This window comes from Betta splendens, chromosome 6 (assembly GCF_900634795.4).
Source record: "Betta splendens chromosome 6, fBetSpl5.4, whole genome shotgun sequence".
NCBI classification, from domain to species: domain Eukaryota; kingdom Metazoa; phylum Chordata; class Actinopteri; order Anabantiformes; family Osphronemidae; genus Betta; species Betta splendens.
Window position 1 is genome coordinate 11,042,565 of NC_040886.2, and position 17,704 is coordinate 11,060,268.

Here is a 17,704-nt window from a genome sequence, read left to right on the forward strand (position 1 = left end):
CAGAAGGAGCACATGATTTGGGCCATAAACAGATACTGTTCTAAAACTCAAGAGAATAAGTCTGAGTGTCATGCACAAACATGTACTCTGCCACAGTACAGACATTGTTCTCCTAATCTCAGCATCTTCCGCCATGTTTATCAGGGTTGTGGCACCAGCTGAACTTACTTTTGAAAATTTTAGCTATTATTTCATATACAGCAACACACATATACACAAGTTTGAATTATATGAATTTGAGTGATTAGTAGAATCCGAACGTTTATAGTTACAGTTATACTGATAATGAGTAAAACTTAATAATAAGTAGTGACTTAGATCACTCTAAAACCTTTGGGGATTCTGTATGTACTTGACCTCCTTCTTATTTGGATAATGCTGGTGTGTAAAATGGTAAATGGTTCAATGAAACATATTGCCGTCACTCTTCCTGGTCTGTCTGATGTGGTTTGGGGAAATTCTTTGTGGAGGTTCAGGCGGTTACTTTCCTGCCTCAGACAGCTGTGCGTGGGTAGTTAGTGAGGTGATCTCAGTCAAGTTTGACTACAGTGTAGCTCCCATCCAGGCAGCCAGACACCATAATGCCAGTCCATCTGTAACCCATAATGACCGTGTGCCACTGGAACTGGTCATTTCTGCTTTCCCTGCCAGTTCAGCGCCTGCTTTCCTCACCTCACAACTGCTGACTGGATTTAATGGCTCCAGTTGTTAACCTTTCTACAGTTGTAGTCGTAGGAGAAATGTAGTTGTTTAGACATTTTCTATTTGCTGGTGTGTGTGATGGATGCGCCTCCAGGGACTTGGCTATATCTCTTCCTACAGTGAAGCAGAAAGGGGACGGAGGTAGGTGGCCTCTGGGGAACCACTGGCCAGGTTACGAGCTCATGTGGGAATAACCCCCCCCCCTCCTCACTGCTACTGGCTGTTCCTCCTGCTCATGAGATTTCAACGACTGTCGCCGTAGCCTGGGTGCTCTCTTAATCATCTTAAGAGCAAAGCTGGCAACGGGGTGGGCCAGCTTAGAATCAGTATGGAAATGTTGCTGTTCTGTCTCCTGCAGGCAGGAGCAGGTAGACAAACTTTCTATGTTACAATTTATTACAGCTTGTCAGTATACAATAGGTGCCCTGAGTGTGGAGCCGTCTTCAGTTTTAGTTCAAGTGCAGCAGCCGGGGAGATAAGGGCCGCACCATGTGGGTCTCACACTTTGTGAATGCGCTCGAGAACACAACACAGAGCCCTCCGGTGCTTTGAAGTGCTTAAGAAGACATAGCCAGTGTTGGGCTAACTCTGTTTTCTCTCCTCCTCTCTCTTTCTCTTATGGTCCTCCTGCAGATTGTGGCGTGGTCTGCCCGACGAGCAAAGAGCGCACCGAAGAGCGTGAGCGAGCACATACAAGAATAGAGGCCGTTGCACAATGTGCTAGGAGAGCGGGCCAAGAAAGGTCGTTGTTTTCTGATATTGTCGAGGTGTCAGAGAAACCGGAACAGACGCAGTCATGGGGCGAAAGAAGATACAGATAACCAGGATCATGGATGAGAGGAACCGACAGGTGAGTGTCAGAATCTGGATAATTGCCTCTGAAACGTGTCATTTACGTTTCTTGCACTTTTGATCAAGATGCTATTGTGTCTTCAGTGTCTTTTCCTGCTTCCTCTGCCCTTTTTTGTCCCGGTCCCGATTTCAGCAGCTGTCATGGTGTGCATGGATTTAAACAGACAAACCTCCATCCCCGAAGTCCTAGCCAGCTGAAGAGGGACCATGACATTTCTTTGTCAGTGCGGTCATATTTACAGACGCGATTCCCCCGCCACCCTGCAATTTCTGCCAGAGAAGTTGATGAAGCAGCAGGAGCGCTCCGCTGCAGCGCGGGCCTCGTGGCATGGGAGCGCGGCGCGCAGCGAGCCGCCTGTGGCAGCCACACACAGCAGGGCTTGTCCCCTGGCCCGGCTGCACGGCTCGGCCCCGTTCGCTGGAGCTCTGTGTGTTGCAGCTGTTCCGTAGTAATTAGGTGCAGCCACTGCACCGCAGCACCCTCTCATTTGCAGGGTGGGTCAGCGGGACACACAGCGCCCTTCTCTGCCTCGGCGGCGCTGGTCCCGGCTAGCCGCAGCGAGCTGGAATTCGCTCCGTCTGCGCGTGTTAAATATAAACCCCCAAACAGCGACGACGCTGTACAAAACAGCCCGGCTCTGTTTGAAACGAGAATAACAGACTCCGGTATCTATAGCGGGACGCCTGGGTCAATTCTTTTTTAGCTCCCTTTGATTTAAGAGCTTCGTAGAGAAACCAGCAGCACGGTTTTTGACGAATTATACCAATTAACCAAGATGTGTAGACTTTCCGTATCGAGGTAGAGCACATCTTGTTAACCACTTCTCAAAATATAATTTGCATTCCTGCACAGGTGGAGCAGCATTTTGCTGTGCACACAGAAATATAATAGAGGTACAGTAAAGCTTCCTCCCCTCTGGGTATTTACATGATATGGTACTAGCCGATCTGCACGCTAACTGTGTGTCGGCCTGTTTCTAAGGGCCTAGCAGTTCAGTGAAGTGCAAAACAAAAAATCCACACTGTGGGCCAATTATCAGTGTAACACCTGGCTCTGGGTGGGATCCAAACAGAACGACAAGAGAAGAATCCCCTCTGGCTCATCGATGGTGTCTGCACGCTTTGTTGTGGCTCACATCATCACAGACATCACAGAAAGAAGTAGCGGGATTATTATATGAAAATATGGTTGACACCTGGTTGGTAGGTGAGCTTTAAGCTTTTAAATTGTTCATTCTTCACAGCTCATATATTATATTAAGTGAATGAAGGAAGGTATTTAGCTCAATTGTTTCAGAGCAGACTGGAGTTCAGAGAGTGATGTTGCTCATTATAAACGCGTCTCCCAGAGCCTAGTGTTTGCATCACATTTTAAATGTCGCACTGTATAATGTGTAAGAAAGTTTATCGGCGGAACGCAGGCATTTCAGGTCACATTTAGTTGGTTTTAGCTGGCTCAGCAGAGAATCCGCTCTGACAATAGGGTGCAGCACTAAAATAAAGCTTTGGTATGAAGTGATGTATGCATGTGTATCTTTCGCTCTTTTTTCCGTGGGCCATGAAGCACGAGGTGCCAACTCCCCGGGGCGCGCTCCTAACCCAGGGGGAATAGCCATTAGCATACGGTTGAATCTTTACTTCAGATTTCCTGCTGCTAGCTATTCATACGATTAGCGCTAAAAGAAAAGTTCTTAAGTGGGCTAATTAGATTGTGTTGCTGTACAGTGTCTGGTGCAGGGACGACAGATGCTTCAGAAAGAACCTTTCAGCTTTTATATTCCTTCTGCAAAGCTTCTGCCACGTGGCCTGTAAGGAGTCAGTTCCTGAGCAAAGTAATGGTCACTGATGTCCTGATTGCAAAAGACTGCTAGATACCCAGTAACTGCCTTGACGGATTCTCCTCCTTTAGAGTAAACACTGTAATCATCATTTTTAAGAGAATGGTGTCAACACAGCTGCACTGTCAAACATATACAGATTCTTTCAACGGCGTCTCACAGCAGATGTCATGGGGGGGTGATGAACGAAGGGTACACATTAGTCCTGTGCGTTACTGTAGGGGAAAGCATGGTATAGCCTAGCGAGTCTGTCTAGTGACGTCCTCTGGATGCCATTAAGTGGGCTCACTGGGGGTAATTGCCCAAGTCATTAAAAGTTTGATGATTTTGCTGCTGGGTGGAGGGTTGCCTGACCTTGCTGTGGCTCATTTTGGATTTCGCGGTGGCACGTCAGATGCCTCTGGGCACAGAGCAGCTTTCTTTCCCTCACTCTCTCGGGGGAGCAACTCGGCAAACCACACGTCTTTCAGCCTTCACCTATTCCCAAGATTGTGAGCAGTCATTATTATCGTTTTGACAGGTCAAGAGCTTGTTGATTGGCAATGGAAAGAACACAGAGACACTGTTAAGCGATGTTGCTGCTGTTGCATACAAGGTAATAAATCTACAGCAGAGGCGCTAAGCATGAAGTTGGGTTGTAGACGCTGTTTGTTGTCCAGCGAAGTATTCAATCCCTTGAGGAAATCAGTTGTGTGTGGATCAGATCATTCTAGTTATTGATAACAGATGTTTGCAGGAGATGTTTCTTCTAACTAGCGTGTCATTCTTTCACTAAACAGGATCAGTCTCAGCCACTGTAGGTTTCAAGGTCATTCCCACCCAATGGACAAGGCCATTGCACCCTCATTGTCCACGCGGGCTTCCTGGGGCTGTCCTCTCCACCAACGAGAGCTGATCGAGGCAGACAGTCGCGGTGGCCCTGGCCTGTCTCCCGGGCCCACATGCTCTGGCACCGCATAGCCAGGGCAGGAGCTACAGGGCCTGGGTCACTCTGCCAGCTGGTGCCAGACCTCTCTGTCTCTCAAGTATGCTCTCACGTCTGCCAAGGGGGTCGTCAGAGGTGACACGAGGTTCTAATATGGCCGCTAGCTCGTCACCCCTCTGAAGGTGTTAGTGACTCAGGCGTCTCCTGCCATGCCCCAGTCACAGCTGCATTCTCAGTCCCAGATGTCTTGCTTGTCATCTTGATAGCTGCGCCCGAGGACAGACATTGATAGACTCTTTGAGTGACACCTTGACTCTGTGTGACAGGCTTTGTTAAAACATATTATATAGTCTATAATTTTCAGTGCCAGGATGTGTTTAGAGGAGGCTGAAAACAATGAATCATAAATTGTAGACATGGTTAATGGCTATTGTGAATCAAGTTTTGCTACAAGTAGAATTAGCCTTTTGCTCTTTTAAAATTATCATTGTTTTCAGTTCATTTTGAGTAAAACTATTTTGATTATTTGGGGAAAAGTTGCAAATGCAGGAAAAGTGAATTGAAGACAGATATACAGTATGTACTCACACCTTGACACTGTGCAGATGTCTTAAAAGGTCAGTGTTTTCAGCCTGGTATTGTCCAAATGAGGCGCTAGTGTGTGGCCACTGATCTGTCAGGTATTGTAGGAGCTATTATAATGACCTTATCAACAGCAGAGAAAGAATCTTGCCTGTTTATTGGAGGTTTAATGTGCTTTACTTTCTCTATTTTCCCAGCATTTGATGATTCGGAGCAGCAGTGTTATAGTGTGTTTCAACACAGCTTAAGGATAAAATGAAACAGCGACTGGTTAATTCTGTCTCCTCCAGCGACATGAATGAGCTAGACTACATGTGTATCACATCTCGCTGCAAGAGTGACTCAACTTTTTCAAACCACATCGAATATCTTTGTGGGTGTCTTGGACCTGGTGAAACGCAGAAAAGCTCCGTCAGTGAACCTCCCACTTGACCTCAAGGATGTCTGTGGTTTTTCACTGCATCACCAATCACCCCCAAAAAGCTGAGGATGAACGTAGGTTAAATTTGTTTTGTGTCACAGCTTATCAAGTTAAACTGAGAAACTGAGAACGTGGCCAAAATAGCCCAGTTCCATTTCTAATAGACGTCACTGCGCGAATGCGGAAGAGTAATGTAGCTGTCACCTTTACCGGCAATGTGAACAACAGCTGGCCTTTGGTCGCGGTGCAGCGTCTGTGGCTGGGGCAAGGACCAAGTCTCAGTGCTGCTGCTGAGATTGAAATGAAGCGGTGCCTGGGTCAGCAGCCCTGCACTCAGCACTCTGCCATGCATCCAGGTGGAACAAAGTCCTCGCTCAGCGTCTCATCCTGAGCTTCCTGCTGAAAGGTGACATCTCCGTGGCTTAACGGCCACATTCATCTGCTAAAGAGCATACAATTTGTTAATCATTTTCCCACACGACAGTCGCTGCCTTGCTTTCCAGTTGGTTAGGCAAACAAACAAATGCGAGCAGGTGAACGGAGTGGGGAGCCCTGGTGTTCAGTCCGAGGAGACTAGTATCAGCTGGTTAGAACAGCAGCAGAGCGGAGACCCGTCACAGGCCTTAGGCCCCCTCCTCCATGCAACGGTCCACCTATGAGAACGCCATCAAAACAGACATGCACAAAACCACGCGACGCTTTTTCAGTTCGGCCGAACTTACTTAAAGGTTTTATGTGTCTACGGTTTGCAAGGAAACATGTCATTTGATTTAGCTCCTCCTGTATTTAAACCTTGTTATTTCAAGAAATGCCTTTTTACAATTTTGGATTGTCATACGAGCTTCACGAACCTTGGTGCATCGGATAGAAAACGACATGGGGACCGGCTCCTCTGTGTCTGGAGCAGGAGTAATTGTCTGTGTTATGGAGGATTTGAAATACATTTATCACAGCTGGAATGACCCCACTGTCTGGATGGCTACAGATACTATGGAACACACAGGATCACCCTGCATTGTATGAGGTAAAATGAGGGTATAGCTGCAGGCTGTGACCAATTAAAGTTGAACAAAGCCAGCTCATCTGCTCAACTCCTCTCTTAGTAGGTCAGTGACGCTGATGGAGAATGCAGGCACGTGCACTCCTTTGTGGTCGTAAGCACAGCTTTTACCGGCACATTCACCGGGCGCAGTGTAAAGCAAACATTTGACGAGTCACATGCAAGGAAGTAAAACCCCCGAAATCTGAAGCAAATGCACGAACGTAAAACAGCGGCGCTTCCTCTCTCCTTTCATGTGAGCAATGCTTTTCCCTCGAGAAATGAGCGTAGCATATTGTAAAGAGGCGACGTAACATAATGACATGTGTGTATGGGTCCGAGCCAACCACAGACACAGAGCTGCAGAGATACAGGACATAAAGTCACTTTGCAGAGAGGCTTGCGTTACCATTGGAGTGATGTATGACCCGAAGTCCCATCTGAGGGCTCTTGTTACAAGGCTTATGCTGCACTACAGAGATAGCTTTCCGTATATGGAGTCAGGGGCTACAGTAATGTATGGACTCCTGTTATTGCCAAAGCTCTGACTCAGCTCGCTGACTCGTGCTTCTAACCCTGACCTCCGTCCTGAGAACTAGACCTTACAGACATGTACTCTGTTACTGCATCAGCTCCTAAAGGGGGAGTAATCTTGTTATCTGTCAGCTTGGTTATGGTAACATTGCTTGTAACACAATCACTGTGTTAATAGGGTTATTTTCCAGACTCCATCTGCTTTGTAGTATATCACTGTACTTTTAATGTAATACATTTAGAATAGATGTTGGTAGTAGAGTAGTAATTCAACATGCAGCTTTCATGCTGGAGTATGTTTTAACCTTGTGTTTCATAGACAGACATGAATACTTCTTTTACAACTGCTGTACTTGTGTAGTAGATTAGCAAATTCCTGCTCTCTGTCGTAATACGAATGGCAGACCAACAGTGTGCAGACCCACATTTGTCAGTTGTGTTCCCTTGACTTTGGTCGTCTTTTGGACTCAGAGCCTGTTTTCTTTGTGCTCCTCAGGTTACCTTCACAAAGAGGAAGTTCGGCTTGATGAAAAAGGCCTACGAGCTGAGCGTACTATGCGACTGTGAGATAGCACTCATCATTTTCAACAGCTCTAACAAACTGTTCCAGTACGCCAGCACGGACATGGACAAAGTGTTGCTGAAATACACCGAGTACAACGAGCCCCACGAGAGCAGAACCAACTCTGACATTGTGGAGGTGAGTGAGCGTCACTTTCTTACTTTGTCAGGGAAAACCTCACGCCTCCCTTCACCCCCTCTTCATGCAACGTGACCAAGCACATGTCTTTTCCTTCTTACACACAGGGACCTGAATTACAATTTAGCAAAAAAAATGTTACAAAGATAATGAAGTATATTACGTTTAATCCACCTTAAATACTGTTGAGGCAAAACGCAGACACGGGAGAAAAACAAGTAACAGTTTCCTTCTGGTCACCATTGTGATAGACCACAGGAGGTCTGCGCTCCCTGATAAGTTCGGCTGAGCTTATGCCCATCAACCGACGTGAAGGACCTATCTCTGCACACACGTGCACACTGTAGCGTCTGACCACCACTGCTTCCCGCAGATATCATACCTGTAGTGCTCAGTTTGGTTATTCCTTATTGCAGACAGTCACCTCGGCTCACGATGCAGTATTTTCCTCGAAGATTCGACGTTTAGTACGTCCCATACCGCTCTGTAGAGCTCAACGAGCACTTATGTTTCCTGGCAGATTCTGCGTGCCCGGTGCAGATCCTGCATGCAGAAGATTAAGCCACTTGTTATGCCGGCACGCAGAATTGTCAGCCAAAGGCATAAAAGCCAAAGTAAATGAGAATGATTAGGGAAGCATCCCGTTCCAAACATCTTTCACTGGCACACGTGTGATTTCCTATCTAATTCAAGCCCTACTCTTAAAGGCCGGTATCTTTTCTCAGGCTAAATGAAAGCACATAAAGTGTAGATAAAAGTCTGCTGCTAAAACCATTACGCTGCTGGAATAGGATCACCCTCTTTATAGCCCATATTAAAAGTACACTTTCACGCACAAAGCTATTTTTATTTAACAATGCACACAGCTGCATTGTGAGTATTTACGGTTCCCGATTAATATGTGTTTACAAGTGTTTAAGATGGGCGAGATTGAATAATTTAAAAAAACTCCACAGTCCTAGTATTGGATAAGATTTCCACTTGGAGGAATTAGAGAAATTTCATGCAGTATAAAGGAGTCAGCTGTGGCCCATTATCTTTTATTCATGCTGCTGTTGCTTGTGAATTACCTGCTTGGCAGAGCTGCAGAAGAGTGCTTTGGCATCCAGTGGAGTCATGCAGTCACTCCTCCATCAGGGGCCTTCGGAGTAGAGCAGGGGCTCACCTGCATAAAATATACATGACTACATTCCTTACTTACGTAACTGTGACCGCAAATTTGTTTGTGCCTTGACTCTGGAAGTCGTCTTATTTTTTAAAAAGGCCTTTAACGCCAATCCAGCAACATTGATGAAGATCATAGTCATTTGGGCCACGCTGTTGTGTGTGTTAGTTCACCTTTACTGTATGTACTACACATGGTGAACCAGTGGTCCCATGCTAACTAACACCCAGCCCTTCTGGCTGCTCTCAAGGAAGCCGTCCGGCTGCACAAAAGAGGAGAACAAGCCGCCGTTGTCCCCGTTCACTCGACCAGCATCTTTGCAGATTTGCGCAAATCTCCCGCTGCCTGCCGGCTACGTGGTCAAGGTTCAGAAGTGAGGAAGCAGAGCAGAAATAATCAACCCAATCCTCTTCACAACACCACGACACAACCCCACTATTCACTTGGCCGGAGAGCCGGAGTTAGATGTGGTAAATAATCGGTGGAACGAAATTTGATCAGATTTTCATAGCAATCCTGATGTCGACTGCTTTAATTGATGAGTACAGTACGTTTATAGTCTTTGTGCTTCTCTGCAGCTACTATGCAGAGGAGCGGATGGGAGGAATCCACCCCTTCCCTGTGTATCTAGCGGAATGGGCCTCACATGAGGACACTTACATTGGGCCCAATTTTTTAATTGCGTTAAACCAATTTTTACCCATGCAAACAATCATGTGGCCATTTGTTCAGTTTAGGAGGCCAGAAAAACCCTCTTCCACTTTCCACTGTGAAACTCATTCTGTGTGAGAAACTAAATCAAAGGTCACATTCCTGCTCAGTAGTACCATCTGTAGATAAAGGCTGAGCTGTGCAATGTGGGAGAACACTCTCCATGTTTTCCACAGATGGATGCATGCCTGGGCCACAGTTTGATAACCCAGTAGAGGGCTATGGACTTTGTCTCAAACTTGGCTCACAGTCCAAAGCAGAGCAGTGGGCTCACATTATGCTCCTGTGTGTGTGTTGTTGGCGTTGTTACCGTGCTGTGTGCGGATTTGCATGCGTTGCTGGTCTTAACCTTAACAGCACTCCAGGCGACAGGTGAACTGTTATATGAAATATCTCTACATATGCATTCACCCGTGAGTGTCACATAAACCGTTTCCAATTTCAAAACAAGATTAAATTCATTCATACTTTTACTAAGTGGTCTTGAAAATAGCGTCAGCACTTTTCAGCGGAAAGTAGTCCATGTCTATTCAGTAGATATGTAGTCTTCACATTAGCTGCCATTAGCTGTGCTGTCTTATCTTTAGTCCTTTGTAATGTAGATTGCAACACAGTAGCACACTCTCTTGAGATCATACTCATCAACCTAACGCAATAATAAATGTTATTTATGCAGGTTGTGTTATTGTGAACTGAGCAGAGTTAACCTGGCCTTGTTTCCATTGTGCCTCCCATTCAGTTCAGTTTATATCACAAATGGAAATGCTGCTGTTAGTCATTACCTTAATCTAATAATATTCACTCTCCCTTCCCTCTCTGTTAGTGGAGCTAATGAGATTTTGCTCATGTTTAACGATAACCTCACACCGTTCTCTTGGACACAGTAAGGTCCTTGTGTCTCCAGGAAAAACATCACAGGCACCGTTTGGCATTTGTATCCTCTCTCATTCAAGTCAATGCAATTAAGGTATAAAGCATAGATTAGGATTAATCAGATGTGCAGGCACATTTAATCAACCTCAAGTCAACACTTAATTGTCATCCTCTCAAGCAAGGCTGTTCACAGACTTTAACACAATTATGCTGTTTTAGTGAAATACCAATCTCTCATAATTGTAAATAAGCACACACACACACACACACACACACACACACACACACACACACACACACACACACACACACACACACACACACACACACACACACACACACACACACACACACACACACACACACACACTTTTCATTGCTCTTTTTATGCCTTTTACCCTCATGATTTGTGAGTGTAAACAGCCTCATTCATAGGGAAATCATGCTTATCTCCTTCATCATAAAGTCTGGTGGCCATTGTGACTGTGAATTGGGATAAACAGACAATTCCCAATTCATCAACTGTATGAAGGAACAGTCCGTCTTTCACAAGTCCACTACAGCAAGAGAAAATGAGAATAAAATTATCAAGTAATTTCCATTAGATTTTATACAGCGATCAGTATCAACCCTTGTCATAATGGGCCATATTAATTATTCAGTAAGATGTGTAAATTTTGACCATTACTGAATGCCAAGGCCTGTGATTTCAGCTCAGTCCCTTTTTTGTTTGTTTCACCGTGCCCTTTACAGATTTTACACGATGAAAAGCTATGTACACAATCAGCACGATTAAAGTGGGTTAATCGACTCCATCAGTTCATCAGGCTTCAAAATGGCAATTTTAGTGACTTATAGCTCAAAGAAAAATACACGTAATAATCTGTTATGGAATGAACCTTTAAAAAATAAATGAACAGGCACCAAGAGTTTTAGACAGGGAATGTTTATGTTGTCAATCAAAGGCTGAGCAGTGATTAAGACTCATTTCAATCTTAATGAATGCAAATTGGCACATCTGCTATGGTGGGATAGCTGTCCAGACTCTTCAATTAGCATGATTGATCAATTATCCTGCTGCTGGTGGCTCGCTGGAAATGGAGGCCGGGGTGTGGGGGGTGGGAAGAGAAGTGAGCAGGAAAGAGCAGGAGAAATGAAATGACCGAAAATGGTCCAAAACCGTAACTCAGCAAATCTGATTCTTTATTTGATTAGACTAAAAGAACAACTTTGTTTTGCTTGAAGACGGTTACCATTTACAGTATTTCATTTCAACTGTATCACAACAACTATGCCAAACTAAAATGATATATTGCTGACGTCTCCTCGTCTGCAGCAGATCGTGTTTCTCTGTAAAGATCACACTCATTTCCTCTTGTTGGTTCTCTTTTCTGTTGTGTTTAATACTGTTAATATGTCTGATGCTCCTTCAGTTTTTGGTTTAGCTTGCAAAGAGAGAGCAGTAAAGGTAGCAACCAAACGCAGCGTCTGATCCACACGGTGCCTCTAAATGAGGTGAAAATCATGCGTTGGCGCCTCACTCGTAGTGAATATGGAGCATTCATTCATTCAATACAGATGGGGTTTAATGACTCTTATTGGGTTTCTGCCAGCTCTTCATCAGTATCTTTATTTTTCTGTGTTTTTCTCATCATATTACTGTTCTTCTTTTTGGTGTTTCACCATAGAGCTCAGGGCAGCAATGATGAGAAATCCCTTTTAAGCTAAATCAAATGTCATTGCTATTGACATAGACTTATTGAGTTGATGTTGATTTTCCAGGGCTTTCCAATATATGTGAAATTTTCTGCCAGGGCATTTTTAATATTACAGAAAAAGTATGCACACTTTTGGGCTTCTGTGATTCATTGGACTGATATTAAAATCATTTTCTATATTTTTATGTTGAGTGTAGGTCATAATATGATATTATACTTTGAAACTTTATTTTCTAAATGAGTAGATATGTACATTCTGGCTAATACTGCCTGGATCGCGAGGAGGATGTTTTGTATTTGTGTGCCACATAAATACACAGCCTGTCAGTCAACCCTTTGTCTCTGGAGAGGATGGTTGGGTAACATCACGGTCGGCCATTAATTTGTGTTTCCGGAAGCCTAATACTGCCTCTTCATTTTGCTCCTCGTATAATCACTGTGCATTGTGAACATAAGCTACCTTCTCTTTCCTGGGTGTATTTTGTGTACCCTCGAGCCGCCACTCCACCTCTGGGCCTTTGTTTTATTCCAGGTCAGCTCCAAAGTTAGCTTGTGTTGCTAGTCACAACAAACGCAGCATCTCTTTATACAACAAACACATCTATTTTCAGACCAGAGCAGTAGGACAAGATTAAAATAAGAACTCTAAATGTTATAGTAAAAACAGGGTTACCTCACAGAAGCCACAGCGGTAGGTCTGATAATGTAGCTCGCAGTTGCTGTACGACATGTGGTTTCAATTGGTTAATAAGCCTTTAAATCCTTTATGCACAGTTGAGGGATACGATAAAACCTCGGAGTTGTTGTTGTGTGATTCGAACACAGGCATGAATCAATAAAGTTTCTCCTCCTGTGCTTTTTTCTTACTACAGCGTCACATCCTGACGGGGATGGTGTGAGGAAAGTTGTCTGAAAAATCAGCTCTTTCCACAGCGAGTGAAGCAGTATTAATGGTTCTGGTGCGAGCAACATGCTGGGTTTCAAAGTGCCCCTTTTTATAGGACAAGGACTCCTTTTCCTTTGGGCTTTTAGTGAAAAGGGGTCACCAGTTCTCTTTTGTAGTTTTCTGAGTGTAACGAAACACTTGTGCTAATGTTTAGATTACTGTTCTGTACAGTATATGCAGTGGCAGTGCACAGTAATTGGTGCCTGATACTGGGGTTGATGCTCCCACAGTAAAAACGCCATTAGATTACTGGAATTAATTCTGTTCCCTCTGTTTTCCGTTGAATTGCTGAATCGTTTACTTCCATTATCAAGCCCTGGTTTTCTGTGCATTTCAAGTCCATCATGTGCTGTATTACATCTCACTGTTTTATTATGTCTCTGCTCTCTGGTGTGTGATGCTTGTTACCAGGTTACTGCTAAGAGATTTTTGCTTTTGGCACATGTCGTGCTTCATTGACGTCAGAGCTTTTTTCCACCCTCTCAACTACATTGCATATGTCTCATTTCAATCTGAGGGTCTCTTAGAGAGCATGTAATGAAAGGAGACACAACAAGAAAAAAACACAAGCCATGGTGCCTTTTTCTGAAAAAATTGCTTCCAAAAATTGCTCTTTTTTTAGTGTTCTTCATATTTGAAGGTAAAACATTTTTGTCTGCATGATTTCTGGGAACCTGTGCTTAGATGGCAACAGTTAATTTTATTTAACAACTACTGAGATCATTTTAAGAAGGTAGATTTCTGGTCATTTATGTGGACATACACAGCATTTTCCACCTCTACCTTATGGCTTCACCTGCCTTTACCTGCTGTAGCATAACAGATCTGTAAATGAAACAAAATACCTACAAACAGATAATTAGTTTGCTCAAACTAGCAAAAAATACTTTTCTCTTCTACTTACTTACAGTATTACAGTACTTATCACTTACTTGAACCAACAAAAAAAAAATTAATACTGCTTTGAAATGGGTGGGGTAGGGTTTGTATCACTATTTATACAACTCTGACAAGTAGTTTTGCGCTTACTTTGCTACTTTATACTGTACTGTAAAAGTATCAGTGACAGATGGAGATGAACTACGAAAACATAAAGCTATACTGATCTAATATTGTGCGTTTGTCTGCTACCCAACTCTGTAGACGTGTTCATAGCAGCATCGCAGCAATACCTTGGATGACATCTGGTTACTGAACTTACACCAAATATTTTACCTGACACAAACTATGGTTAGAACCGCATACATAAAACAGGTCAAACATCCAGCTGACCCAGTTTGGTTTGATCTCGTTGTAGAAGGGCGACGCTAGTTATATTAAAGGTCACTGGAACCACAAGCAGTGGGTTCATGCTCTGCGTTCATCAATGACCTTGCGGGTTGGACGGCTCAGATGCACAGTGGCTTCTGCGAGTTGACCCGAGCAACAGTCGGCTCGACTGCCCGCGTGCACGCCCAACCAACCAACAGCCCCCCAACCCCCACCACCCCACTGTGCGTGCGGTGCGGCCAACCCCTCCTGCCCAGGGGCGAGGACAGAGCAAAGCCTGCTGGGATGGGGAGAAGACTGGGGGGTTGGCTGGCACCGTGCCACTTTCTACTGGCTGCCTGTCCTGACTAGGGGCAAAGAGGGAGGCTGCTGTGTCTCAGATTGATGAGAACAGGTCTGTGGTCCGGGTATAGAGTGTTGCAGAACAGACGTCCTGCTGGCACATCCTGCCCTTACTGCCGCACGCCCCCCAGCCCTCCGTACTCGCCTTATCGGAACTCCTAATTGTCCTTATGAATATTTTAGAAGAGAGCAGGAATGGGAGTTCAGGGTTGGGGGTATGGTTTCAAGGGCCCTGACAGCTAATGATCCACTCAATAACCAGAGAGAGAGAGAGGGAGACAGAGAGTAAAACAGTACGAAAGTCTTTTGTGCGGATTATAGTTCTTCAGGTCCATTTTTAATGTGCACCACATTATATGTAGTGGGGACAGGCTGTGTGTTCTCATTCTTTTTAATCTTTAGATAATGATGACATTGGTTTGCCTTTATCCTCAATTTGTAGTTTAATTCCCTCTTGTCTATACTGAAAATATGCTGTCCGCTGATTGAGAGTGTTCCCTTTGACTGTGGTGGCTAATAGCTTTGTCACATCAGTCATTCACCACAGGCTCAGAGCAGAACGCTCTGAAGGGATTGCTCGCTGCACGGCAATCTTATGTGCTAAAATGGACGGGCTATATTTAATTGGTAAACTAGTCACCAAAAGGTAACAACTTCACACAGAGAGTTTGTTTTCTGCTTTTCAACCACTGCGTCAGACTCAGCAGACATGAGTTATTTTAGATTAATGACCCACTGACTTTAAGCTCTTACTCTACAGTGTGTGCCCCCGCCTTTGTAACATCAGGTGGGACTGGATCCCATCACGTATATTGTTTTCCCAACAGCTGCGAGACGACAACAATAAAGTCAAAAGGCACACTGTCAAGTTTAGAGCTTGCCCCCTCCTGCTGCGCTTCCTGTCGACTGAGGAATTAGACAATAGCGTGAGCCAAAGGAAGGACGTGAATCCAGCCTCACATCCTGGTATCAGTGCTCCGCAATGTGTAATGGTCATGAGATTAAACAAGATATGTCTGGGAATTGCATAGGTCTCTGTAGTTAATAGCCCCTGACTGTGGTGGGAAATTGAGAGAGAAAAGGGCTTCCTACATTACAGTAACCTAGTGCTGCATGGGCCGTGGCACACACTGCCTAAAGATCAACCAAAAGAGGCTTTTATTCCCCTCGAGTGAAGCATACAGCGCCACAGGGGAACGGGAACATGATGGTAGTGAAAGTCTCTTAAGATGTTATATAAGAGCAGAAATATTCCTTAGCAGATAAAAGCCTTCCTATCAGCCGCCTCCCCATGCTGATTTCCTACTGCGTTCACACTCAAAGAGGCCCTTTGATAAGCACATTAGATGGAACAGCCTGGACACAATGGTGATGTCATGAGGATTAGCACGCTACCTTGCTTAGTGCAGCAGTGGGCACAAGGGCTAATTCACAGCTCTTCTGGGCGATACGGGGTGAGCGAGGGCCACCTCACAACCACCGGTTAAAATATAGCTTCTAGGTACTTTAGGCGAGGCTGGAATGAAACAACATGCATTAAACATTCATGATGCACACACTTTTGGAACATTCCGTGTATATTCCCGCTGCATTGCCATTACACAAACTGTCTTGCTGTTGAGGGCCCAGTAATCAGAGCCGTGGTGCACCAGTCACAGGTCAGGTGGTGCTCTACCAGTAATGAAAGCTACTGTAAGTATAGCTTTTTGCTGTGATTCAGGCACAGTGGAAGAGACAATAGCAACAGCCTCTTCATGCTTTCCTTTCAGGCATCTCCCCCACAATTTTGAAGTTCAGCTTTTATACCTAACCACTATCTTTCTCCTTTCACCCTGCCTTCTATTCACGTGCAGTACTGTACAGTGCATGAATAAGTTAAATGCAAAAAGCTCTCTTGACACAAGAGAGGCAGAACATTAGAGTGAAATGGTTTTCCAAGACTCACAGCAGCAGAGTAAATTGCTTGGGCCCATTTCGCTGAAAGTACTTCTCAAGAAACAGGTGATGTAGGTGGCTTATGCAATAGTTTGAGTTTTATTTTTAATCCGCGGAATAGTGTTTTTTGCAATTTAGCAATAAAAGTGAATATAACATGACTGTAATACTTAAAAGTAAATTCAAGGTCCGGAAGCGAGAACACTTGTTTTAGTGGTGTTATTGGTAGTTTCCCAAGGTCCTCGCTGTACAGAGTTACATTTAAAAAGACTTCACACTGATAAGACAGTCAAATTACATGCAGTGTTACATTGCCTAACACCGCACTGAATGTGCACTGTTTTGCTAAGTTTAAGAAGCAAGTACTTTGTTGAATGTTCTACTGTGGGTTAATAGCCGGGGCTCAGGTGGAGATGACAAACGTTTTCTTCGGGACATAGAAGCTTCAAGGCCTCCTGCAATAAAAAGAGGAAGTTGAAGCATCACACAAACGAACAAACAGCAACCCATACACGCGCGCACAAAAGACAGTGCCCTGTCGATTTGACGTCAGCCAATCCGAGTCTCATTTCTATCTGAAGAGCCAAATTTCTTTCAGTACAGGTTTGGACTGCTGTGAGAAAATAGCAGCTGGCCTTGTTCCCGCTCATCTTTGCGAGTCTCTTTGGGCCTTGTAAATAGATTGCACAAGTTCCCTCGTCTATACGCTAGCCTTCCTTCCAGCCACGGGCGGCCCACGTTGTTTGTCAGAAGACGCTACTGAAAATCCCAAACTCCCGTCCTGTATTCACACGCAGCCAACTTCACTTTTCAAAGCACAAACCTCTCAGCTCGATTCAGCGTTTGAGAGGCATTTTGAAACTTCCTTTATCGAGCTGTTCACAATGCACGAGGATGCTGCGCTTTTTTGGGTCCCCTTTTGTAGGTGACAGCCACTTGGAGTTATTGAGCAGTCAGCGGCGTTGGTTGTCGGGTGTCAGGTGGCCCTCGGGGACGCTCGCGGGCCCTTCTACGGCCATGTCTCTGCGTGACTGCCTCCAATTGGTCAGCATGGGGAGCCAGCTCTTGACAGGTGTTAGAAAGAGGGACACCTGTTTGGCCATGTGCTGATTTAGTGACCCGTTTACTGGGAGCTGTGGGCAGCGTCTGTAG

General features: G+C 44.8%; 1 protein-coding gene across 13 annotated transcripts in view; it reads left to right on the forward strand.

Moving 5' to 3' along the window:
• Nucleotides 1-17,704, forward strand: part of mef2aa (myocyte enhancer factor 2aa) — a 48,076-nt gene that overhangs the window by 14,459 nt on the left and 15,913 nt on the right. For all 13 annotated transcript variants that reach the window (XM_029152826.3, XM_029152827.3, XM_029152825.3 and 10 more), the window contains 2 exons: nt 1,336-1,552; nt 7,390-7,593. In XM_029152826.3, the coding sequence (XP_029008659.1) occupies nt 1,499-1,552; nt 7,390-7,593 (258 nt within the window). In that variant the 5' untranslated portion in view covers nt 1,336-1,498. The remainder of the gene's footprint in view (nt 1-1,335; nt 1,553-7,389; nt 7,594-17,704) is intronic.